Genomic DNA, 25,036 nt, shown 5'->3' on the forward strand with positions numbered 1-25,036 from the left:
GCTGCCATCCCTGTCCCCCCTGTGTCCCTGGTGCCATGTGCCCCGTGTCCCCTATGTGCCCCGTGTCCCCTCTGTGTCCCTGGTGCCATGTGCCCCGTGTCCCCTATGTGCTGCCATCCCTGTCCCCTCTGTGTCCCTGGTGCCATGTGCCCCGTGTCCCCTCTGTGCCCCGTGTCCCCTCTGTGTCCCTGGTGCCATGTGCCCCGTGTGTCCCGTGTCCCTTCTGTGCTGCCATCCCGCGTGCCCCCGTGTCCCCCGTGTCCGCCCCGCCCCGGCCCCGCCCCGCCCCGGCCCCGCCCCCGCCGCGGCCCCGCCCCCGCCGCTCCCAGCCTGCCCCGCGCGGGGCCATGGCGCTGCTCTCCGATCTCTACCAGCTCTCCATGGCCTACGGGCACTGGCGGGCCGGCCGCCACCGCCTCCCCGCCGCCGCCGAGCTCTTCTTCCGCCGCGGGCCCTTCCGCGGGGCCTTCGCGCTGGGCGCCGGCCTGGCCGAGGGGCTGCGCTGCCTCCGCGCCTTCCGCTTCTCCGCCGCCGGTGAGGGGGGGGGGACACACACACACACGGACGGGGGACACCCGCGGGGGGGACAGGGGGTTACCCCCAGTGGGAGCTGGGGCGGGAAACGGAGCCAGCCCTCAGGGGGGACTTGAGGGGACAGGGACATGTTGGAGAGGGACCTGGGGGACAGGGGTTACCCCCAGTGGGAGCTGGGGCGGGGGGGGACAGAACCAGCCCTCAGGCGGGAAAGAGGGACTTCAGGGGGACAGGGACATCTCTGAGAGGGACCTGGGGGACAGGGGTTACCCCCAGTGGGAGCTGGGGGGGGGGGGACGGAGCCAGCCCTCAGGGGGGACAGGGGGACTTCAGGGGGACTTGAGGGGACAGGGACATCTCTCAGAGGGACCTGGGGGACAGGGGTTACCCCCAGTGGGAGCTGGGGACACACACACACACAGAGCCAGCCCTCGCAGGGGATGGGGTGACTTCAGGGGACAGGGGTTACCCCCAGTGGGAGCTGGGGGGGGGGGACAGAGCCAGCCCTCAGGGGGGACAGGGGGACTTCAGGGGGACTTAAGGGGACAGGGACATGTCGGAGAGGGACCTGGGGGACAGGGGTTACCCCCAGTGGGAGCTGGGGCGGGGGGGGACAGAACCAGCCCTCAGGCGGGAAAGGGGGACTTCAGGGGGACAGGGACATCTCTCAGAGGGACCTGGGGGACAGGGGTTACCCCCAGTGGGAGCTGGGGACACACACACACACAGAGCCAGCCCTCACAGGGGATGGGGGGACTTCAGGGGACAGGGGTTACCCCCAGTGGGAGCTGGGGGGGGAAACAGAGCCAGCCCTCAGGGGGGACAGGGGGACTTCAGGGGACAGGGACATCTCTCAGAGGGACCTGGGGGACAGGGGTTACCCCCAGTGGGAGCTGGGGGGGGGAAACGGAGCCAGCCCTCAGGGGGGACAGGGGGACTTCAGGGGACAGGGACATCTCTCAGAGGGACCTGGGGGACAGGGGTTACCCCCAGTGGGAGCTGGGGGGGGGAAACGGAGCCAGCCCTCAGGGGGGACAGGGGGACTTCAGGGGGACTTAAGGGGACAGGGACATGTCGGAGAGGGACCTGGGGGACAGGGGTTACCCCCAGTGGGAGCTGGGGTGGGAAACGGAGCCAGCCCTCAGCGGGGACAGGGGGACTTCAGGGGGACTTGAGGGGACAGGGACATCTCTCAGAGGGCCCTGGGGGACAGGGGTTACCCCCAGTGGGAGCTGGGGACACACACACACACAGAGCCAGCCCTCGAAGGGGACGGGGGGACTTCAGGGGACAGGGGTTACCCCCAGTGGGAGCTGGGGGGGGGGGGGACAGAGCCAGCCCTCAGGGGGGACAGGGGGACTTCAGGGGGACTTGAGGGGACAGGGACATCTCTCAGAGGGCCCTGGGGGACAGGGGTTACCCCCAGTGGGAGCTGGGGACACACACACACACAGAGCCAGCCCTCACAGGGGACAGGGTGACTTCAGGGGACAGGGGTTACCCCCAGTGGGAGCTGGGGGGGGGGGACAGAGCCAGCCCTCAGGGGGGACAGGGGGACTTCAGGGGACAGGGACACCTCTGAGAGGGACCTGGGAGACAGGGGTTACCCACTAATGAGAGCTGGGGGGGGGGGGATGACAGGGGAGCCCCTCAGGGGGACAGGGACATCTCTCTCAGAGGGACTTAACGGGGACACGGGGGAGAGGGCTCAGCCCCCGGGGGGACATTGGGACACCCTCCAGGAGGACAGTGCTCCCACGCAGTCCCCCAGAGGGGACTTGGGGGGGCCCCTGGGCTCGAGTACCCCTCTACCTCACCTTAAATCTCTCGGGGGGGGTGTGTGTGCTGTGAGGTGGGGGTGTGTCCTGTCCGTTCCGTGTCCCCCCCCCCCCCGCAAACTGTCACCCTGTCCCCAGCGCCCACCGAGCCCTGTCCCCCCCCCCCCCGCAGACGTCGCCTACCTGCGCTCCGTCCTGCCCAGCACCACGGAAGACGCCTTCTTCGATTACTTGGCCACCTTGGACGCTTCGGAAATCACCGTCTGCGCCGCGCCCGAGGGCTCCGTCGTCTTCGCCAGGGTGGGGGGACACACACACAGACACACACACAGACACGCACCCATAAACGCTCCTTACCCTCACCCCGAATTTCGGAGGGGCTGCCGGCTCCCCGGGGATGTCACCGCCCGCTTGTCCCCAGCAGGTCCCGTTCCTGCAGGTGAAGGGGCCGCTGCTGGTGGTGCAGCTGCTGGAAACGGCCTTGCTGTGCCTGGTTAACTACGCCAGGTAAGGGACGCGTCCTGCTCCGGCCCCTCGGCTGCCGGGGACCGCGCCTGTCCCCGCCGCGTCCCCGCGCAGCGAAGCGGCTCGCCAGCTGCGCCCTGGCTCCGTGCTCAGCCTGGCTGGGAGAGAAAGGGTGACCTGTCCTTCCTCCCCGCAGCCTGGTGGCCACCAACGCCGCCCGCTTCCGATTCCTTGCCGGCCCGGAGGTGAAGCTGATGGAAATCGGGCTGCGGCGCGCTCAGGGGCCGGACGGTGCCCTTTCAGCCTCCAAGTACTCCTACATCGGGGGTGAGTGCTGCCCGGCGGCCGCGCCGTCGCCGACCCTGTCGTTCCCCACCCCTCTACCTTGTTCCCCCCCCCCACGCAGGCTTCGATTGCACCAGCAACGTCCTGGCGGGGAAGCTCTACGGCATCCCGGTGCGCGGCACCGTCGCCCACTCCTTCATCATGGCCTTCACCGCGCTGGAGGAGGTGCAGCCCCGGGTGAGCGGCGCCGTGGGATGGTGTCGGGGCCTGAGATGCTCTCGGCCCCTCGCAACGCCGCGGGGTGGGGTGGGGGGGGTGGCAACAGGGTGGCCAAAGCTTGTGTCGTGTGTCCCGTTCCTCCCCGCTTTCCTTGCGCAGGAGCTGGTGCCGCTGGCAGGAGGAGAGCCAGTGGATCTCCCAACCCTGGCCGAGTCGTGGCTGCAGCGGGTGTGTGAGCTGCTGCAGACCCCCCCGGAGAAAGCGAACCGGGGCGAGCTGGCCGCCTTCGTGGCTTACGCCATCACCTTCCCCCACGACTTCCAGGGGCTGCTGGACACGTACTGCGTCAGGAGGTGAGAACAGGTTCCCTCCTCGCCGTCACCCTCCAACCGTGGCAAAGGGGACAGACCCGTCCCACCTTTCTCGGTGGCCTCCAAAGCAGGGATGTGGCCGCCCGCCGTGCCCCGGGGCTCGGAACCGCTGCTGCGTCCCTGTCCCGCCAGGGAAGGGACACTAACCTCTTCTCCTCGCCCCCGTGCCAGGAGCGGCTTGCCCAACTTCTGTGCCGTGGCGTTGGCCCTGCACCAGTTGGGGTACCGGGCCATCGGGGTACGCCTGGACAGCGGGGACCTGGTCCAACAATCCAAAGAAACCCGTCGAGTCCTCCGAGCCTGCGGCGCTCAGTGAGTCCCTCGCCAAGCCCGGGGTGACCCGGCGCCGGGCCGCCGGCTTCTTCGTTTTTGGGCTCCTCGTCTTTGCCAGGGTGGGGGGTGGCGGGGGCTGTGAGCAGAAGGGTGGGTGTCGTTCCCCCCCCACCGCCCCAAACTCCGCGCTCTTTTCCTTCCCGGGCTCCCTCCCCCGCCAGCTTCCAGGTGCCCTGGTTTGAGACCATCCCCATCGCCGTCAGCAACGACATCAGCGAACGGAGCCTGGAGGAGTTCAGCCGGGAGGTGAGGTGGTCAGGGTGGAGAAGGTCACCTTGGTGCCACTGTGGGTTGGGACGCGCCGGGTGGAGACGAGAATCACCTGGGACTTTCTCCTCGGGTGAAAACAGAGAAGAAAAAGAAACAGCTTTTTGGGGGGGGGGGGGGGGGGGGGGGCTGGATGGACAGCCAGCAACCACCAGGCGCCTTCTGGTAGAGCATCCTCGGACCTGCCCCGTGGTTTCAATACGGGCTTGAAAAACCAGTGGCAGGGCTGGGCTGTTGATGGGCCCTGTCTTCTCCGCTGCACCAGGGGAGCGAGATCGACGTGATTGGCGTGGGGACCAACCTGGTGACGTGTCCCCTGCAGCCGTCGCTGGGCTGCGTTTACAAGGTAGAGGAGGCGGGGAGGGGGGGGGCGGTGGGTCTCTGCCCGGCTTGGGGAGCTGGCCCTAAGGGGCCGTGCTGTGAGGCCAGGATCATCAAATCACCGACTGGTTTGGGCTGGGAGGGACCTTAAAGATCATCCTTCCCCCAGCCCAGGGCACTCCCAGCCCCGTCCAACCTGGCCTTGAACCCTCCCAGGGAGGGGGCAGCCACAGCTGCTCTGGGCACCCTGGGCCAGTGTCTCACCACCCTCATCATTAAGAATTTCTTCTTATGTCCAATCTAAACCTAACTTCTTTCAGTTTAGAACCTTTGCCCCTTGTCCTGTCACTACAGGACGTTTTACAAAGTCTCTCCCCACCTTTCCTGTCCCCCCTTCAAGCCCCGGGAGGCCTCTCGAAGGGCCCCCCGGAGCCTTCCCTTCCCCAGGCTGAACCCCCCCAGCTCTCTCAGCCTTTCTCCACAGCAGAGCTGCTCCAGCCCTCGGACCATTTCCGTGTCCCTCCTCTGGCCCCGCTCCAACAGGTCCGTGTCTGGCCCGTGCTGGGGACCCCCGAGCTGGCTGCAGGGCTCCGGGGGGGCTCCCCAGAGCGGAGCAGAGGGGGAGAATCCCCCCCCCCGGACCCGCCGGCCACGCTGCTCGGGGTGCAGCCCAGGAGACGGTCGGCTTTCTGAGCTGCAGGAGTTCATGCTCAGTTTTTCATCCACCAACACCCCCAGGTCCTTCTCCACTGGGCTGCTCTCCATCCACTTCATCCCCCAGTCTGTGCTGGTGCTGGGGGGTTGCCCCAACCCAGGTGCAGGACCTTGCACTTGGCCTTGTTGAACTTCAGGAGGTCCACCTGGGCCCACTCCTCCAGCCTACCAAAGTCCCTCTGCCTGGCACCCCGTCCCTCGAGGGAATCAACCGTCCCACTCACTTAGTGGCACCTGCAAATCTGCCGAGGGTGCACTCAGTCCCCCCCCATCTCTGTCCTGCTTGGAAATAATCTTCATGAGACCACAATAACGAGAAGCTTGCAGGCAGGAGGAGGCGGGATGTCCAACTTCGGGTGGTTTGAGAGGGTTTTTTTTTTTTTTTTGGATTTCTTCAGCTGGTTGGCATCAGTGGCCTCCCCAGACGCACACAGAGGGGACACAGCTCGGTGTGGTCTTCAGGATGAGCTGGTGCGCGGGACAAAATTAAGGTGCCCGTCCCCTTCACCTTCTTCTCCTGCAGCTGGTGGAGGTCAATGGCTCCCCGTGCCTGAAGCTCACAGAAGACGAGGAGAAGATGACAATCCCAGGGTCTAAGACGATCTATCGGCTCTATGACGCTGCTGGTGAGTTGGGAGACCCTTCCCACGGTGCTGCCCCTGCTCTGTGACAGCCTCCCCGCCGTCCCACGCAGGCGCTGGCCCCTAACCCGGCACCCCTGCAGGTCACCCCTTCATGGACCTCATGGCCCTGGAGGAGGAACCCTCGCCCAGCGCTGGGCAGGAGCTGGCGATCCGCGTCCTGGGGCGGCTTGCTGAGACCACTAAGGTCGTGCCCGCCGCCGTGGAGCCCCTTCACCGCACGTACTTCAGAGATGGCCAGGTCAGGGGCAGCCTCCCCCCCGTTGGGTGAAAGACCGAGCCAGGGTGGTGGTGTCTTGGCAGTAACGTCAGCATCAAAGGGTTAAACCCCAGCGTGTTGCCCTCCTGCCCGAGGCGTTGGGGCAGGGAACAACTCAGGTGCCAGCCTTGACACCCCTGTCCAGCTTCTTCCATCCCTGCCAGGTGTGCGAGCCGCTGCCCAGCCTGCCCGAGGTGAGGACCCACGCCCAAGTGTCCCTCAACCGGCTCAACCCCGCTCACCGCCGGCTCCACGAGCCACAAGCCTACCCGGTACGGCCCCCCCCCCCCCCCCCCCAGGGACCCTGCCCGGTCCCCGTGGCCTACGCAAAGCCACCGGGCAGAGGTAACAAGGCTGGAGTCCCCACCTCGGGGACCACACCGCTCACTGTCCCCTCTCCCGTGCCAGGTGGCCGTGACGGAGAGGCTGCACTGCCTCCTCACCGAGCTGCAACAAGCCAGCCAGTGAGGGGGGGGGGAGGCCGCCCCTCACCGCCCCCCCGGCCCCCTGCTCCTCCACGCTCTTTTGAAGACCAAGTGGCTAATTGGGAATCAACTGGTTCTAACCCTGCTGCTCCAAGGACTTGGCAGAAACCAGGAGAGCTCCCTGGGGTCCCAGCGGCAAAGCTGGGCGCACCGGGACAGGGCGGGCGGAGCTGGGAGGCAGCTCCCCCCCGTCCACCCCCCTCCCCATGTTCTCTGGAAGCCCCCGTCCTTCCCTGCCCGCCTCGGTGGCCCTGCCAGCCCTGCCCTTTCTGTGGTGGCAGCCCACGCTTGAAGCTCCTCGGTGGCACTAGAGACCAAGTCTTGAGTGCAGGAGAAGGGGTCCTAGCAGGGGAAGGACCAACTTGTCCCCCCCCCAACCCATGTCTGGTGGGACACGGGTGGCAGATGCACTTTGCCCTTCCTCGTTCAGGCTCTGTGGCTGCATTTCACCTCTCTCCCTTTTATTCACATTCCCTGGGGCGTGGAGACCAGCTCCAGGTTGACACCTGAACTCTCTTAACCCAATGCTCATAGAGGAAGCGTGGCACTAATCCCTGCAATTAGCTTCATTCTAAGCAAAAAAAGAAAAAAAAAAAAAAAAACAAAACAAAAAAACACAAAAACAGAAATAAAAGCCTTTACCCACTGTGGCCACACTGCGTGGCTGCCCTGGTCCTTCAAAACACTTCTCGCCTTCAGCTTGACCGTTGAATTCAACGTCTTTCACTTCGTGCTTTATGACTGAATAAGTTGGAATGAAAAAGCAACTGCTGACCCATGAGGGCATCTGGGGGTGGCACCAGCGGGGACCCTAATTCCAGCGAAAACCTCCACGGGGGGGTAGGTCGCATGCCTCAGACAATGACTGTTTGAAAGCTTTATCAAAACAAGAGAAGTTGCATGGAATAGGAAAGAAAAAAAAAAATTTTCTCCACGACATGCCTATTTTCTCTAATCTTGCCCAAATCTGTAGCAGGGAGATAGGAAATCCTTTCCCCTGAGGTTGTAAAACGTACAGATGCAAAAATCGAGCCACCCCTTGGAAAGGTGCAGTGGGGGAGGGCAAGAAAATCCCCTGTGAGTTGCACCCACACACCGACCCTGCGGTTGCATTGCACACCCTCCCAGGAACAGCCCTGGTTTAAGATCAAGGTTTAGCCCTTTACAACACATTGGTGGTGGTGGTGGGGGCTGGGAAAAGTAATTAAAAGAGCTTAATGAAGCATGGCCTGATGGTCTCTTGTTTCTGAAAAACCCAGCAAGCTGGAGCTCCCCGTTGCAACGCTTCAGCTGTGGGTGCTGTCTCACACTTGGCATTTTAAGAGAGGAAAAAACTCTGGGAAAAGGAACGGTTTGCTATTAAAACTTTTGATTTTTAGAGCAGAAACACCAGAGATACAAGAGCCCAGCTCCCAGCGTACCTGAGTAGATTGTCCTGAGTTCCTAGGAGAGAAGGAAGGAAGAGAACTTTGAGAAGACAGACCAGCCAGAGGTCAGGAGGTTGGATCCCACGTGGGAGCAGGGTAAACCCATCGTCGGGACGAGGCGTCGCTGCATCTGCCACCATCCCTCCTTCTCCTAGACGGACCCTTCCTTTGAATTTGCCCAGGATCATTCTGAGGTTCTTCAGGGAGGGAAACTCCACCACCTCTTTGGCAACCTGTGCCAGGGCTTGTCACCCGCGCGGTGAGAAAGTGTTCAGAGGGAATCTCCTGTGTTCCAGTTTGTGCTCAGGGCCTCTGGGTCCTGGCACTGGGCACCGTGGAGAAGATCCTCTCCGTCTTCTTTGCACCCTCCCTTCAGGGATTTATAAACCTTGATGAGATCCTCCCGAGCCTTCTCATCTCCAGGCTGAACAGTCCCCAGGTCTCTCAGCCTTTCCTCACAGGAGGGCTGCTCCAGGCCCTTCATCATCTCTGCGGGACTCTCTTCATCAATCTTGTACTGGGGAGCTCAAAACTGGACCCAGTACTTCAGGTGTGGCCTTCTCAGCGCTGAGCAGAGGGGGAGGATCCCCTCCTTTGACCTGCTGGCAAGCCTTTGAATGCAGCCCGGGCTACTGTTTGCCTTCTCTACCATGAGGACACGTCGCTGCCTCGCCGTCAACTTGAGTGTCAAGGCCCAAATCCTCAGCAAGGACATTTGGAAGCTGAATTGGGCAGCAGCGCTCTCAAAACATTAACTCCGCGTTAACGATCTGGGTTCATTACACACCAGCCCTCCTTTGTTAGCCACCACATACAGAAAGAAGGGACACGCCAGGAAGCCGAGACAGGCATCAAGCTGTCGAGGTCCCAGGTGGCATCACAACCCTGCTGTCAGCAAAAACAAACAAAAAAAAATGTCCTAAATCACAGGTAGCACGTGGCCCAAGCCTCCAGGACCGACACAAAGCCACAGGCTGCGTATTACAATTACTGTACCCAGCAGGGGAAAAAAAAAAAAAAGAAAAAAGGGCAGGAAGGAGATTATAGCTGTACATCTGGGGCTCCTGGCTACGTCCCTCAAGGTTTTGATGTCCTGTCAGGGAAATCTGGAGTCTGGGTAACCCCGTTCATAGCACCGACTCCTGTAACAGCTTCCCACTGCCGCGGCAGCATGTGCTTAATGGTAGAGAACCCCCCAGTTTGCAAATTTAAGTTATTTAACTGAAGGAATACCTAATACCCAGAGACCTTAAAGCTTACTGCAGTCATGGCAGAAAATCCGAGTGCTCATTTTTTCCATATTTGCCTTTGGAATTCTATTATTGGTCTTTGGCACAGATCTCAGAAGTGGATGCAAAGATGGGACAGCGCGTGCTAAAAGTGAGGTTAAAACACCCGATCACGTAGGAATAGTGCAGACTTTGCAAAAAAGAGGATGCATAATGAGCTCACGTGCCGTTTCTCTGCTCCGTCTTTCCTCCAGTTTTGTTCTTACGAGCCCATGTATTTTTAAAGCGTACTTGCAGCTCAAGACATCCAGTTAATCTCACGGTTGAAAATAAGGGGTGGTGGGTAAAAAAGTGCCAGAGTATTAGTGCTGGATAAGGGAAGCGCAGACAATTCAGGGACTGAGCTTTAGGTGTGGGGTCACATCCCAGACCTCGAGAAAAATCCTCCTCCTGACCCATCTCTTAACCACACCGGCGCAGCTCCTGGTTTTCTCACGCCGCAAGTCCCCGTGAGGATGTCTTGCGCATGGCAAGGCCGTGGTTTTCTTGTGCTCTTTGCAAACCTGAGGATAACTGCTCGTGTTTTGATGAGATGCTGGCCCTCAGCTTTGAGAGGGAGGGCTGGCGGGGGAAAAAGGCTGTTGCGGAGGACTCTGAGGTAGGGCAGAGCTGCAGAGTGCCTGGGGAGGAAGGAGGGTGGAAGAGGAAGGTAGGAAACGAGAATGAATTTGAGTGTAAATAATTCAGAGTCCAGGTCCACTGGAAGTACAAACTATCCCTTGATAAGGCCAAGTACAGGATTTAACAAATCCAGACAGGCTGGCATGGATAGCTTGACACCAGATGCTGGAAGAGGTAAGAAGAAGCAGAAGTGCAAGCTCAGCGCACCCGGAGCCGGCTGCTTTCACCGATGACGAGCTGCAGGGTTGATCCAAGCTCACGTTTCCGCCGCCTCGCTGCTCTGCAGCTCCAGCCCAAGGTTGTGTCATTTGTAAAGGGCCATCTTCTTGCTCTGGTACATGTACATGTAGGCGTCGCAGAAGAGGCGCTTGGCCACTCCGTCCATGTCCCGAGGTTGCTCCAGGGCCAGCACCGCCAGCGGCAAGTCCAGGTATTTGGCAACTTCAGGGCACAGCGTTACCGTGGGAATGTTGAAGCCGTTTTCATCACCTAAACCCAGAAAGAAAGAAGGAGAAAAATCCAAACCAGGTCCCAAATACCTACAGCTTAAGCAGATACCGTCATACTCGACAGTAGCGTAGCGCCTTAGCTGAGAGATCTGGAGGCCAACAAGAAAACAGGGAAGGACAGAAGGGTCCTCACCATGCCTGTCAGCCATGCTGTCGAAGAACATCCAGTGTTCATTCTCGGGGCCGTATTTCACAAAGGAGACGTAATGACTGGTCTCGATGCAGAGCACTGCAAAGAGCTCCATCTTCTCCCGAGGGACCTGCTGGTTGCCCCAAGGGTTCCGGCTCTGAAACTCTTCCGGGACGTGCAGCCTTGCCAGCTTGTGCGTTTTGCGTCGGTAGTGGGAGTGAACCTGAGGAGAGATGAGCGGGCAGAACTGAACCCGGCCTGCCAGAAAGAGGAGCAGGCAGGGGGGTCAGACCCCCCCCCCCCCCCCCCCCCCCCCAGATTATTCCCCACCGATCAGACTCCCATGGTCCCTGCAAGCCAAGGAGTGGCGTGTCAACGGGCTGGCAGCAAGAAGCTGAGACAGAAGCCTCCCGCGCTGCACGGAAGGCCAGAAAGCTGTAGGTGAAACAGCGTGGAGGGCGCAGCGCAGTCTGTGCAGGATCGGTCCTTATTTAGGCTCGCTGTGAGCAGAGGGTTCAACGTGGCAGCAACTAACCCTGCTCTTACGTGGCTGCTGCTGGGTGGAGGGACTGGTGCTCAGGGAAGGGCTGCAGGGACAGCAGGGGAAACACGGGGCCTCTGGGGGGGGGGGGTTCAATCTGCTGTCAGCCACCAAGGCAGATTTCGTGAGCAGTCCCCGTCCCCTACCCACCACCAAAAAAAATAAAATAAATTAATACCTGTCTGGAACAGGAGCTGCAGAACTGCTTCAGGCCCGTAGCCGCGAATACTTTGTCTTTGAAACACTCTGAACACTCCAGGGTGGCGACGTCGCCGCACACGCAGCACTCCCTGGGACCTGCAGGGGCAACAGGGGCGAGAGGATGGGTCTCCTCCAGGTCTCACCTGAAATCCAACTCGCCCTGCCAAAAGCGGCGTTCGGGGAAGAAGAATCACACCATGCACCCACCTCACACCTGTTCACAACCCAAAGAGGCGAGATTTGTCACCTGGTTGCTCGCAGTCCCAGCCGGCAGCTTTACCCTTGCCCAACAACTTACTGTCAAGCAGCAGATCTGTTATATCCAGCTCCAAGGAAGGAATGATTTTGCTGAACATTTTATATTCCTTCCCAAATCGCGGCATTTGGATAATGAAGCAAGATGGGATCTGGGAAAAGAAAGGCAAACAAGTCACCCTGCCAGAAGAGACAAGCCCTAGGAGAATCTTCCCTCCGTATCACTGCTGGGAATAAAGACTTCCTGCGGTTATTCACAAGACAAAACAGCAACAGGGAAAGCACAGCCCGCTTCCCAGGTCATGCTCAGATTCCCTGGGACCTCTCTCCTGTGGCTGTATCCTGCTTCTTTGCGGTGTTGGATTTAAGACACACTAGACCCACTGGCAGGCACGGCTACGTTGGAGGAAGCAAGGAAGAGGCAGCAGATAGCAGCGTAGGCGGAAGGTAGCTGGGCTCACCTCCACTAGCTTGAGATCAGAGGACAGGAAGGAATGTTCCACTAACTGCTGCACGTCAGGAACCACCAGATCCTCCTGTTTGTCCATAAATATCTGGTAACAGTAACAGTCCTGCTCCTTCTGGCCTCCTGACCTGCAAGGAGTGGTCACGGGGCTGGTTTACGGGGTGCCACAAATGTCCGAGCTCCCAGAGGACACGGAGGTTTTGTCCTGCAAGAGCTTCCGGGCCCAAGGCACCAAGGGCTGCTTGGTGCAATACAGAAGCCCTTTTTCCGACCAGAAATACCAAATACGTGCCACAAGAAGAGGCTGGAAATATACCATCTTCGCTCCCATTTATCCCTCCGCAGCCTCACATCCTGCTCCTATAAGCCAAACCCAATTTCCCCTCGTCGATGTCAGTATTCAAAGACACAATGTTTTTCAAATCAACTGCGCTACGGCACAACCAGCAAACTCCTCCTCAGATGAAAGGTCTATTTATAACCGCACATACAAAAGCCACAGAGCAAAACTCGGTGCATTCAAAAGGTGAGCTGTGTGCAGAAGATCTCCCACAACCCCTACACCCCTGAGCCAGCAGAGAAAGGATTTCCTTCAGATGACCCTCTGCAGGGGAGCTGCAGTACAGAGTCATCTTTGTGCTCAGCCTTTCCGAGTACTCCACCATCTACGGTTTGACTGACGTCTCAACAAAGGAGCACAGAAACCGAACAATCCCCTTCTATGCTCCCGAACAGCACAGTTATTTTTGGCTTCCTTCAACCTCTCATCTTCTTTGTAGAGTCCTAAAAAACTGGGACTGCATCCATGGACTCCCTGTTCGAGAGGCTGCAGGACCTGAGCCAGCTGGACAGCTTGGACGCATCCCAAACGCATCCACAGGCTGTCAGATACTGCTGCCTCCGCACTGAGGTCGGACACTACGTTTCTCAAACCGCTGCTGGCTCTCCCAAAGGAGGAGACCAAGGTTTGTATCATCATTTTCTGAAGGTGGCACCTCCAGGGAGAGTTTAGAAATGTCTTTTCCTGGCTGCGTCACCGGGGACAAGATCACAGGGACAGCAGAGGGGACTTGTGCCCTGAGCTGTGGCTCCAAAGCCTCGATAAAAAGGTGCAAGTTAACACCCGGTGACCATGAGGTGGATCACTAATGAGCCTGGCTTGGGTAAACTGTATCGCTTAGAGATGGAAACTTACTGCAGTTTCAAGAGTGGCTCTATTCCCAGGATCTGATGCATTATGAGATTGAGGAACTCCTCAGGATCTGGAAGGTGAAAGAAAAGCACGGGTCACACCACACCAGGAACGCTGCCGTGCCCCGCTGCATCCAGAAAGCAAAAGCTGCCAGATAAACATGAGCCAGCATTTCACGACCTGGGAATTTCCTCTTTTGCTCTAGGTATGGGGAGGATCGGACTGAAAGCTGAGAGCACTTGGTTAATGCATAAATCCTAGGGTGAGCATGAAAAAAGCAAACCAGCCTTCAGGTACCGCACTCTCACGAGCAGGGCCATCACAGCAACTCTATCTCAGAGTCCCTCACGGACAGCTACTGCTAACACCAACAGCATAAACTCAAAGTGCAATCAGGGACAGCTGGGGAAATTCAAGAAACCGAACAGTTAAACTATCCCTGGCTAAAATAAATACACACTAGTTCGAAACACAAGTGCTGTTCACTGAGCAGACACCTGCTGTTTCTGGAAGAATCAATGTCACTTGTTTACTACCCAGGTACCCAGAGGTTGTTGCAGTGATGTTTGGCACTGGCGTAATCTGTTTCCTTGTTGTAAACTACACGGGGCTTTGCTGTGCGTGGATGGGAACGTGGTGGTCACAACCAGAGATTGGGTGGGTTTCAGCTGTAGGCGTTTTCTGTCTTATTTTAAGCAGACTACAGTCTTCGAGGAACCTGAAATAACTTATCAGAGCTCAAAGACAAGTTGATCTTGGCAAAAGGATAAGTCAAACTGGATTCTAGCGGGGACATCAGGGATGGGTTTATCAGGGTATAACTCAAGGAAATTTCCCTTGTTGAAATTCTGCTCACAGAGATCTTCCTCTCCCCTCCTGGCAACAGCTGCCACCAGGTAAAGCCCCAGCGACTCCCATCTTTCCATCAGACTTCAGGAAAAATTTCAGCTGAAAAGCCCGTAGAGTTTGAAAAGCCCAAAGTATTTTACGTGTGCATTTTTACATAAATGAACAGCACAGCAGGCGTATTAATGAACGTGCCTGGGAGAAGCGTACAATTAAGTTGTCAGCCTGGTGCCTGGATGAGGCGGCGCACAGCAAAGCAGCCCGGGGAAGGCCCCAGAGAGCACATTACCTTTCTCAGCGTTGGTAAAGCTTGAACACTGGCCCTTTTCAGTGAGCTGCTCCCTCAGGTGCATCACGCTCCTAGCCCTGACGAAGCCAGTCCTAGGAACAAGAAGCAGCTGCAGATTATCCCTCCACTGTATTTAAATCACAGAATCCTTCAACGGTTTGGGATGGAAGCGACTTTTAAAGATCATCTGGTCCAACCCCCTCCCCTGCCATGGGCAGAGACATCTTCAACTAGACATGGGTGCTCAAAGTCTCACTCAACCTGGCCTTGAACCCTGCCAGGGAGGGGGCAGCCACAGCTTCTCCGGGCACCCTGGGCCAGCGCCTCACCACCTTTATCTTAACAATTTCCTTCTTTGTGTCCAACCTAAATCTAACCTTTCAATTTAAAACCCTTGCCCCTTATCCTGTCGCTACAGGCCCTGGTAAAAATTCTCTCCTTGTCTTTTTTATAAGCCCCCTTCAAGTATTGGAAGGCCACAAGAAGGTCTCCCTGGAGCCTCCTCTTCTCCAGGCTGAACCACCCCAACCCTCCCAAGCTTTTCTTCACAGCAGAGCTGCTCCAGCCCTCTCTTTTGTGGCCCTTTCCTGGACTCACTCCAACAAGTGAGTGTCTTTCTGGTGCTGGAGACCCCTGAGCTGGACGCGGTGCTCCCCAGAGTGGAGCAGAGGGGGAGAATCCCCTCCCTTGACCCGCTGGCCACGCTGCTTGGGGGGCAGCCCAGGAGATGGTTGGCTTTCTGGCTGCAAGCGCACATTGTCAGTTCCCATCCAATTTTTCATCCTCTGCAGGGCTGCGCTCAATCAAATCTCAGCATCACACAACACCCCAGGGTTGGGTTTCTGCAGCCAGTGCCAAGACACTGCTCAAGGGAGATGCTAGTCTTATCTACAATCAGCTCTCCACACTTCTCTTCCACACCCCTCTAGGGAGGATGAGGGAAGAACCTGATATCTTCGACAAAATCGCAGAGAATTTAGCTCTCAGGCCATGGTCTACCCTCGTCCACCCCGGCACTGCATACTGCCTTTGGGACTAACTGCTGATGAAGACAATGCCATCGCTTCATCAGCTCCAGGGTTCCTCCACAGAGGTGGTCTCAACCCCAGGAATCTCTCTTTTATCCTTTTACTGAGAACTACAGCTCAACAAGGCTTCCTTCTGAGCAGGAGAGGCTCGTGCACATGCAGTCAGAGTCACGGCAGCCTCGCAGACCAGGGAAGGGAAAAACTGAAGAGAAACCTGATATGAAGACTTTTGGGTGTGGCTGGCAGGAGAAACCCTCCAGGGAACCCTTCCTCTCAGTGTTAGGTACCATCTGGCAGGGCAGCAGAGAAGGGATGAAGGCAGATAGATGACTTCCAAGATTCCCACACACTATACTCACTTTCGGAGGGGACTAACAATCTCATCCCGCAGAATGCTCTGGACGTTCCTGTCACACAGTGGGAAGGGCTTGAAGAGCATGGAGTCCAGCACGGACGTACAGGAGAAGAGGCTGTGGAAAAAAAAATGTGAGAGAAGTAAGTCCGATGGGTTTGCAGCAATAGAACCAAATCGTTGTGCCTGGTGACAGTCGGTGGCTTTTATTTTCAACAGTCCATGCATGCAATTACAGAAAGGTGAGTGGCAGCGCATCTCCTCAGTGAGATGAACCACATCTGGTTTAATGTACGCAAGGCAACAGCTTGGAGAGAATCAAATCTCATACTTTGCAGCCAAAACTGCTCATGGGGGGGCACCACTGAGTCTTTTCCTCCTCAAACAGTGCTGCACAGTGAAGCTGGGATCTCCTGGGTGGTTTCTTTGAAATGTTTCCAGCCATTACCTCTAGTGACAGAGTCAGCATGGTCCATGTCCAGAGAACTACGATCTCTCACCGCCCTGCACGAGAGACACACGGGTACCTTAGGTACTCATGAGGGGTATTTCAGGGCCTGAGAACCTACCAAGATTGGGAAGGAGGTAAAAAAAAAGCAGCAAACATCAAGGCTGCATCTCCACAGTTATATTCTGCTCTGTACCAGGTAGATTTCCAGCCACCTCGGAAGTCCAGGGAAGTGCTGCAATTTAGGGCTCTGTCCAATTAAAACAAAAAAAGCACTCGTTTAATGAAACAGCACCCCACTCAAGCAGGTCCTTACCTGAAGAGAGCTGCATCCATATAGCAGGAATTACAGTGGCCTTGGATGCCCTTCATCCGCCCTCGCAGGACACGCACCGCTGCCTCGTTCCTGAGGGGAGGAAAACTGTCTGGAGCCTGTGGAAGAACGTCTTGCCCTCCTGCAAAAGAAGAAACAGAAGCAACTCCCTTTAGCTTCCCACCTCGTCTGGGTCAGCTCTGCCCTTCCCTGATGCCCCAGGGGTCTGGCTCTGCTCAGAATTCAGCACCACGCTCTTCGGCGCTGCTCCTGCTGGGATGAAGATTTGTCTCTTTAGTAATTCATCTACTGAAAATGAAGACAAAACCAAACCACCTCTTCTTCACCAGAGGCATGCCCTAGCAATCCAGACTGCCTCTGCCATTGTTCTGCCAAGTATAACGAAGACAAAACGAGCTAGTGCTGGGTTATATGCAAGCTTGGGATCGCTCTGTTGAAAGATGGCACCCTTCCTACTGGGGCCACACAACAGGCAACGGTGCTTGAATAGTTTCATCCTGCTGACCTGTCATCTCCTTAAGCTTCAGAGGTGGCTTTCTCAGTCCCATCCTCCCTGGTTTCTTCAGCCTTGTCCCCTTTTAATTCAATCCCCTCTCTTCAGCATGCCCTTAAGACATTCCTCCTTCTACCTACTCCTGGTTTTTGGGCAGCCCCTACAGGAATCCTGTCTTCTCATTTACAGTCATCTCATTTACAGTTTCTAAAGGGCTGGTTTACACTGTCTTCTCTGCTCTGGAGGAATTTTTTCCTCCTCAAATGAAAATACTGACCTGTTCTTCCCTGATTCTTCTTGTGAATGTCTTATCGCCACATCACGCTCTAATTTAAAATGGATTTAATTTCCAAGCTCCCTTGTAATTTCTCAGTCCCCAGGTGGAACACCGTTATCATCTGACATCTTGGCCATGGGCCTGAGCTACCCACTCCAGTCCTCCAGAGCCACACGCGCATGGTCTACATTTAACACACAGAAGCTAGGCCAGGCCTTATAGTTAAAACACTAGTCCATAGCCACATCTCAATTATAGAAGACATTTTCTTCTGCCCTGAAAACCACAGGCAGAAGAGTCCTGTCTTGCTTGCAGCGTTCACAACGCAAAGACTGTCGCTCTGGACTTCTACCCTCTGTTATCCCCCCAACATTTCCTGCCAGCTCCCCCTTCTCCAACACATCCATGCCACTGAGGCCTCAATTTTTAGAGCCACTCACAATATGTTGCCCTATATTTGATGCCCTAAACCTACGTCACCCCTGTAATAAATTACTTACCAACTCTCACACTATAAACAGGTCACGGCAACCTCAGCATCCTTAAAACTGACATCTTTTGGAACACTCAAAGACAGCAATGAATATTAAACTGCTGATTAAGAGGCACGAGGCGCCTCCGTAGCGCGCCTTGTCCCAGCACAGCCCTGTCTCCCCTCGTCCCAGACAACTTACTATAACCCACGAGGCTCAGGTCACTGTTGCGCGAACACTGGAAGCGAACGTCAGGCTGGCAGGACTGCAGCTTCACGAAGAGGCCGCGTTTTGGCGCGCAGTGGAAGTAGTATCTGCCCAGCCATTCGCCAGCAGTGACCCCTTTATCTTCATCCTGGGAAAAGAGCATTGAGGGAGAACACGGGAGCCGGCGGGGAAAAACACGAGAGCCGGCGGGGAAAAACACGGGAGCAGTCTTTCCACAAACGAGGTGTGATCCCCCATACAGCCATTTAATATCTTAAAGAGCCATGTGTGAGTTTGGTCCCCTTTTGTTGACTGGATTAATTTATTCTGGTTATGTTTTGAACCCATTGATGCTGCTTGTATGATTCATGATTATTCCATCCCACGTTCTAATAACATTGCTCTAGGAGAGAGTAAACCAACCCTCATCATCATTCCACAAGCTCTCCTCCCCGGTCTAAAGGAGGGCACAACGGCTTGCTTGCCCTCCCAGTTCACATTCTGACATGTCAGAGGCCCAGGTCAGGCTGGGAGATATGCAGCCACAAGCTGAAGGTCTTAAAAAGAGAAAAGCAAACAAGACCTGCCCATTCTGATATACAATCTCGCAGCAGGAAACATTTTACTCCTTACCAGTTCAACTCCTGCCATTTTGTGCTTAATTTGGGGCAGGTAGCCCAACCAGCGGATGATTCCCGAAACCTGATTTCCCTTGTCCAAGGTGATCTGGACCACGGAGTTCACCTCCAGGGATGAATTCCCGCTTTCACACTCCTCACCGCTCTCGCTTATCTCTCGTTTCATTTGGTTTGGGTGTCCCAAGCCCATGTCAGACTCGAACGGTGAAAATACACCTGGTGGGCAATACAAAATGTCAGGGGAGGTAGGAAGTCAACACTAATGACAGACACCTCTAGATCTCATCTAATACCAGGTCTATTTTGAAATTATAGACCACACAGACAAGCTGAGCACCAGTGACACAAGGTGTAATTCCCAGTGATATGGCCAAGCTGGTCTAACAGGCTGAGAGGGGATGATCCTGCTCCTTGTTTCCTTGCTCAAGGCTGAACACTCCAGCCTCTCGCTGGCCTTGGAGCTAATCCAGCCTTTCACAGAGGCATTTCAGACTAATGAAACAGCAGTAGGGGGCTTATTTCCAATTTTTCTGCCTTTAGTGAGATGAAACAACTCAGTGAAGAGCCCAATGACAGCTCCCCTCGGGCTGGCCCTGACAGCTGCACAGTGTCTTTTGATGGCAACGGAGAGATTCCGCTAATTTCTGGTCTTGTCCAATGACTCACACCATTGCTGCTGGCATCCGTGCCTTTTGGAGTTTGTCTGGCAGCAGGATGAGGCTCCTGCTCCATCTTCTACAGCTAAATTAAAGACTCTTCAACCTGTGGTGCGTTCTCCCCTAGGAAATCCTTCTGCAATGCAATCTTTCCCTTTCTTCTTCTTCCTGATAAAAGGGTAGGCTCAGCTTTAGTTGCCTAATGCAAAGAATTTTGTCCAGAACTTGAGACTTTTCCATGGACCTTCTCTGCCTTCCGATCAACTAAGCTGGGACTAGCTAAAGCTGCTGTTGAGCTTTCAGCTCATCAGTAGCCTGCAGAGAAGAAATAAATGCTAAATCCCCAGGAACGTACACAAGGCAGACACATCTGATGATAACCTACTTTGCAAGCTTTCCTTCACAACAGAGTCCATAGGGATTTCTCTAAAAATGTCAGTTGTTCCTTCCTCTTCCTGAAAGGAGAGAAAAATCCATCAGCTAAATGCTTTATCAGCCATTGAGCATTCCTGGAATACGAACCAATTTTTCAAACAGGCCTGGAAAGTTTGCACGTAACCTCACATGCCTTTTGGACTTTCCTTTCACTTCTCTTTAACGTCCCACCATAACATAATTTAAAAAAAAAAAAAAAAAAAATCCCCCAAAACCAAGAAAAGGCAGCAAGACCGCTCTTACCGGACAAACTTTAACGAACCATTGGGTTCCCTCCCTGTAAACTGCCATCGCTATTCCTTTTGTGAGGACCTCGTCCACGTAGAAGCTAACTGCATCTCCCACTTTCACGGGAACCACCTCCTCTGTGTCCAGTTTTGGCTTCTGTTTCATATAGTCGTCGTCCGACGTGGGAGTAAATTGGACTCTGTGAAACGGCAGGAAGATCCCGCAGTTCCGCTTACACTTGAAATACTCAGTGCCGTGATAAGATCCATCGCTGCGCCCTCTGTTTTCCCCCTCACCCTGAAAACATGCCAGAAAGGCACGTTACATACACAAACATCAAGGGAAAACAAGCAACTTACTTTCTTGGCCACTTTACCTGTAACTCCACCCCGAAGAAGAACGGAGACAGCGCAGCCGAAGTGTTTTTGTAAATGCTCCCGATGTAGCGGATGATACCAGGGAAATATTGCCGGTCAACCTCCACCATCACTTTTTGGCCTGGCACGGCCCGCAGAGCTGCTTCGAGGCTCAGCCTCTCCAAGAAGTAATCCAAACGTTCGTTGTGGCTGCTGATGGCCAGGAGGAAGACGGCCACCTCCTCGCGCACCGGCTGAAGGATTTCAACGTTTATCGTGACGATGGAGCTGTCATCCAGCATGACGACTTTCAAGAAGCAAGCCGGGGGCCTGTCGTCGGAGAAGTTGCGCAGGTAACTCCTCTCGCTGCAGAAGCACATGTTCCCAGCTTGGAAGTATTTGCTGCCATAGGCACAGTCTTCCGTCAGGATGTAATAGCAGTTCCCATTCCCTGCTGAAGGCAGGGGGCTGGTCATTGTCATTCCCCTGGGTCGTGAGAAACGAGAGGAGTCACACCGGTGAAGATACATGCATGTTATCGCAGGATCTCAGAAGGATTCAGGTTGGAAGAGGTCTCAAGCCCAACCCCGCGTTCTAAGTGGGTTGCTCAAAGCCTCACCCACTTGAGTTTTGAGCGTCTCCAACGCCAGAGATCCCACAGCCTCCCTGGTCCCTCGGTCCGGTGTTTGATCACCCTTATGGTGAAAAAAATGAAAAAATTCGATCTAACCAAGGTTTCCCACGTTCCTGCTTGGCCCCGTTGCCTCCTGTCCTCCCACTGTGCACCCATGGGAAGAAAACAGCTCTCTTTTCTCTACTGAACCCTCCCAGCAAGAAGTCGCACAGAGCAGCATCTCGTTTGTCCTGTTCTCTACACTGCTGTACAGCCAGAACAGCCTCATTAAATTCCACCTCCTGCTTTCTTTACATACTTACTTGCAGGAGTGGGGAGAAGGCTAAATTCTGCCTTTTAAAAATTCCCTAAAAAGGGAGTTCTGGTCTGTGACCAGAGCTCTTCGATGTTGTGTTAAAGCACATTAATATTCAAAACATACGCAAAGCACAGCACCTACCGCATTACTATACTGAGGCAGTAAAGATCACCACCTTTCAAAACAGACATCTCAAAAGAAATTCAAGTATCTGTAATCAGAAGTACATTTTTGCACTTAAATCCTAGTTAAATTCTCACGCATTTTACCTCTCCCCATCTCCCTTTTGACGATGCCACGCGCAGCAAGGACCCAGACTTTTTGTTACAATAGAAAAAAGGGGTGAATATAGAAACTTCTTCCTGCAGGTGGACAGAACTGGTTAGCCCAACCAGGCCAATATAGAGAAGATAAAGAGATGTTTCAAGGCCACGGAGGAAATGAAGGAAGAAAAAGATGTCTCCACTATGGGCTACCTGGTAGAAGTTTCTTAGAAGTTTAAAGTGGAAAGAGGAGGAATTGAGCAGATGCAATTAAGGGAAGTAGAAACACACTCAGGGCATTGCGGCAGGAAGCACGCTCACAAAAACAATAAACGGGTGGGTTGGGAGGAAAACGTAGGCTGAGCTTGAACAGAAAGGCTGCACAGAGCTCAGCAAGGAGGAGAGCGGCGTTACTGGGGACTTCCCTGGAGATTAATATCAAGAGAGCTCATTTTTAAAAGTATTAGGAAAAGATAAATCACTGCTTGTGTTGAAATAAATAATTAAAAATTACTCAATGCTTGATCAGATCCTGGAGCTTTCCTTGCGTTTGGGTTCATTGTGGCAGCTTCCTACAAGAGCCGTTTCCCTTTCACTCTTATTTTTTAATCCTAGAGGGTGGGAAGATGGCTCGGAGACCTGACCCAAATGCTGCCGCACCGCTGTTGGGCAACGCTCGGTTGCTGCGGCTGAAGGTCTGGTCTCAGAACGGAATAAACCCCCCCGAAAACCACGGGTCTCCTCAAGCAGCACCCACCCGGGTCTGCTGAGTGCAGCTGATTCCAATCGCAGAGCCAGACCCGCGTTACCCACGGGCCTGACCACCACGCTCACGCTCTCCCCTCTTTTTGCCGAGGGAACCCAGAGCCATTCCCTCTGGGGTGACCGTCTCGAAGCGACGGGGCACAACGGGGGGGAACACGGGAGCAGCCCGTGCCAGGGAAAGACCCCCTGCTTTGCCATAACCAAATGGGGAGGCAGTGGAAGGGGAAGAAATCCCGTGGCGCGCAGCAGTTCCCTTATTTCTCATCCACATAACTCACTGCTGACATTTTGTAACTGCCGGCAAGGCAAAGGCTGGAAATTCTGTGATATTTAAAGGACAGAATTAAAGAATAACATTCTGTGTCTCAAACCCTACTGTTTAATCCTCCATCGTCAGGACCTTGGGTTTATTTTACTTATTTTTTTAAAGTCCTCTCTCCACGAGGAATATAATAAGCCCAACGGTTCTTTAAATGCTGCCACGAGAGGAAAAGCAGAATAAGCCATTTTCCTCACCAAACCCAAGCCCTTCTCCTCACCAAAACCCAAGCCCTTCTCCTCACCAAAACCCAAGCCCTTCTCCTCACCAAAACCCAAGCCCTTCTCCTCACCAAAACCCAAGCCCTTCTCCTCACCAAAACCCAAGCCCTTCTCCTCACCAAAACCCAAGCCCTTCTCCTCACCAAAACCCAAGCCCTTCTCCTCACCAAAACCCAAGCCCTTCTCCCCACCAAAACCCAAGCCCTTTTCCTCACCAAAACCCAAGCCCTTCTCCTCACCAAAACCCAAGCCCTTTTCCCCACCAAACCCCAAAGACAAGCCCTTTTCCCCACCAAACCCCAAAGACAAGCCCTTTTCCTCATCAAAACCCAAAAATAAACCAACTTCTTAACAACAGAATATGCACAATTCCCTCCCGGGTTAACAGAAATAAAATCCCATTCGGGCCAATGTGCGGTATTTCAGCTTGCGGTGTTTTAAGCGGCGCTGAACCCTGATGGGTTACGCTGAGAGGAACCTGGAAAGCGACGGATAATGAAAATTAAAGCGGCTTTAAAGCGGTAAATGGACGCTAAGCTGGAGGAAGGCTCTCCAGGGGTCCGCCCCTGAGGTAGCGGGGAAGGGGGGGGGAGGGACACACGGTGCTGAGAGGGTCCCACGGCTGTGGGGCGATGGGTGGGGAGGGGAGGAAGACCCGGGGGGGGTCCCGGCACGGCTCCCCCCCCCTCCCGCCTCAGCTCTCACCGATCTCCCGCCGCCGCCGCCGCAGCCCCGCTCTTCCGCCTCAGCGGGGACGCCACCATAGACCCGCCGGGCGAGCGCGGCCCAGAGCGGCACCGGCGCTTCCGGTCCGCCCCGCCGCCGGCGGCTTGCCATCCAATGGGGAGAGGGGAAGGCGAGGCAGGTAGCCAATGAAAGGGAGAGGGCGGTTGGCGGGCCGCCGGGGGGGGCGGGTCTCGGCGCCGCAGCGCCCCGCCCCCTGCTGGATCCGAGGGGAGGGGACGGAGAGTCCCGCGGGGTCCCCCTGGGCCTGCGTCCCCCTGTGCGCCGTGTCCCCATGGCCCTGTGCCCCATGGCCCTGTGCCCCATGGCCCTGTGTCCTGTGTCCCCATGGCCCTGTGTCCCCATGGCCCTGTGCCCCATGGCCCTGTGCCCTGTGTCCCCATGGCCCTGTGTCCCCATGGCCCTGTGCCCTGTGTCCCCATGGCCCTGTGCCCCATGGCCCTGTGCCCTGTGTCCCCATGGCCCTGTGCCCTGTGTCCCCATGGCCCTGTGTCCCCATGTCCCCATGGCCCTGTGCCCTGTGTCCCCATGTCCCCATGGCCCTGTGCCCCATGGCCCTGTGTCCCCATGGCCCTGTGCCCTGTGGCCCCATGGCCCTATGACCCTGTGCCCCATGGCCCTGTGTCCCCATGGCCCTGTGCCCTGTGGCCCCATGGCCCTATGGCCCTGTGTCCCCATGGCCCTGTGCCCTGTGTCCCCATGGCCCTGTGTCCCCATGTCCCCATGGCCCTGTGTCCCCATGGCCCTGTGCCCCATGGCCCTGTGCCCTGTGTCCCCATGGCCCTGTGCCTTGTGTCCCCATGGCCCTGTGTCCCCATGGCCCTGTGCCCCATGGCCCTATGGCCCTGTGTCCCCATGGCCCTGTGTCCCCATGGCCCTGTGCCCTGTGGCCCCATGGCCCTGTGGCCCCATGGCCCTGTGCCTTGTATCCCCATGGCCCTGTGTCCCCATGGCCCTGTGTCCCCATGGCCCTGTGCCCTGTGGTCCCATGTCCCTGTGTCCCCATGGCTCTGTGTCCCCATGGCCCTGTGCCCCGTGTCCTTGTGCCCTGTGTCCCCATGGCCCTGTGCCCCATGTCCCCATGGCCCTGTGCCCCCAGACCCCAGTGACCCTGCATCCCCAGAGCTGTGTCTCCCCGTGTCCTTGTGCCCTGTGTCCCCATGGTGCTGCGTCCCATGTCCCCATGGCCCTGCCTCCCCCCAGCTGTGTGTCCCCATGGCCCTGTGCCCTGCGTCCCATGTCCCGTGTCCCCTCCCCGGGGTATCCCTGCCCACACACACCACACGGGTGTCCCCCCCCACCACCGCTGGGACACGTCATGAAGACAAGCGTGACACACTGGATCTGGAATCACCGAGCTGCCACCTTGGGGACATCACCCACCCCAGGGACATCGGTGCTGTGGGGCAGAGCTGAGGGAGGGGGACCA

At 56.3% G+C, this 25,036-nt stretch overlaps 2 protein-coding genes across 6 annotated transcripts; one reads left to right on the forward strand and one right to left on the reverse strand.

Annotated features, from left to right (window-relative positions):
• Window positions 1–270: 270 nt before the first annotated feature.
• On the forward strand, window positions 271–7,357 carry NAPRT (nicotinate phosphoribosyltransferase). Of its 2 annotated transcripts, none has more exons than XM_042785844.1 (13): window positions 271–534; window positions 2,485–2,612; window positions 2,737–2,819; window positions 2,974–3,104; window positions 3,184–3,299; window positions 3,441–3,634; window positions 3,824–3,964; window positions 4,147–4,231; window positions 4,518–4,598; window positions 5,811–5,913; window positions 6,012–6,169; window positions 6,352–6,459; window positions 6,596–7,357. In XM_042785844.1, the coding sequence occupies exons 1-13, from the start codon at window positions 348–350 to the stop codon at window positions 6,653–6,655; spliced, it is 1,575 nt and encodes a 524-aa protein (XP_042641778.1). In that variant the 5' UTR covers window positions 271–347; the 3' UTR covers window positions 6,656–7,357. The 2 variants fall into 2 exon arrangements, with proteins under 2 accessions (XP_042641778.1, XP_042641779.1); XM_042785845.1 differs by having other exon boundaries at window positions 2,752–2,819.
• A 177-nt stretch (window positions 7,358–7,534) lies between these two features.
• On the reverse strand, window positions 7,535–23,581 carry LOC104365962 (ubiquitin carboxyl-terminal hydrolase CYLD). Of its 4 annotated transcripts, none has more exons than XR_004407074.2 (15): window positions 20,384–21,933; window positions 20,023–20,304; window positions 19,730–19,799; window positions 18,684–18,904; window positions 18,045–18,198; window positions 16,583–16,721; window positions 15,826–15,936; window positions 14,439–14,530; window positions 13,307–13,373; window positions 12,107–12,239; window positions 11,689–11,797; window positions 11,368–11,486; window positions 10,652–10,871; window positions 8,094–10,498; window positions 7,535–8,008 (listed from the first exon to the last, which is right to left on the reverse strand). XR_004407074.2 is itself a non-coding variant. In XM_042785842.1 (15 exons), the coding sequence occupies exons 2-15, from the start codon at window positions 20,843–20,845 to the stop codon at window positions 10,314–10,316; spliced, it is 2,364 nt and encodes a 787-aa protein (XP_042641776.1). In that variant the 5' UTR covers window positions 20,846–20,849; window positions 23,569–23,581; the 3' UTR covers window positions 8,025–10,313. The 4 variants fall into 4 exon arrangements, 3 of the variants coding, with proteins under 3 accessions (XP_042641776.1, XP_042641777.1, XP_032849189.2); XM_042785842.1 differs by lacking the exon at window positions 7,535–8,008 and adding an exon at window positions 23,569–23,581 and having other exon boundaries at window positions 8,025–10,498; window positions 20,384–20,849; XM_042785843.1 differs by lacking the exon at window positions 7,535–8,008 and having other exon boundaries at window positions 8,025–10,498; window positions 20,384–20,849; window positions 20,983–21,933.
• Between the last annotated feature and the right edge of the window lie 1,455 nt (window positions 23,582–25,036).

This window comes from Tyto alba, unplaced genomic scaffold, assembly GCF_018691265.1.
Source record: "Tyto alba isolate M040663 unplaced genomic scaffold, T.alba_DEE_v4.0 Super-Scaffold_9, whole genome shotgun sequence".
NCBI lineage: Eukaryota > Metazoa > Chordata > Aves > Strigiformes > Tytonidae > Tyto > Tyto alba.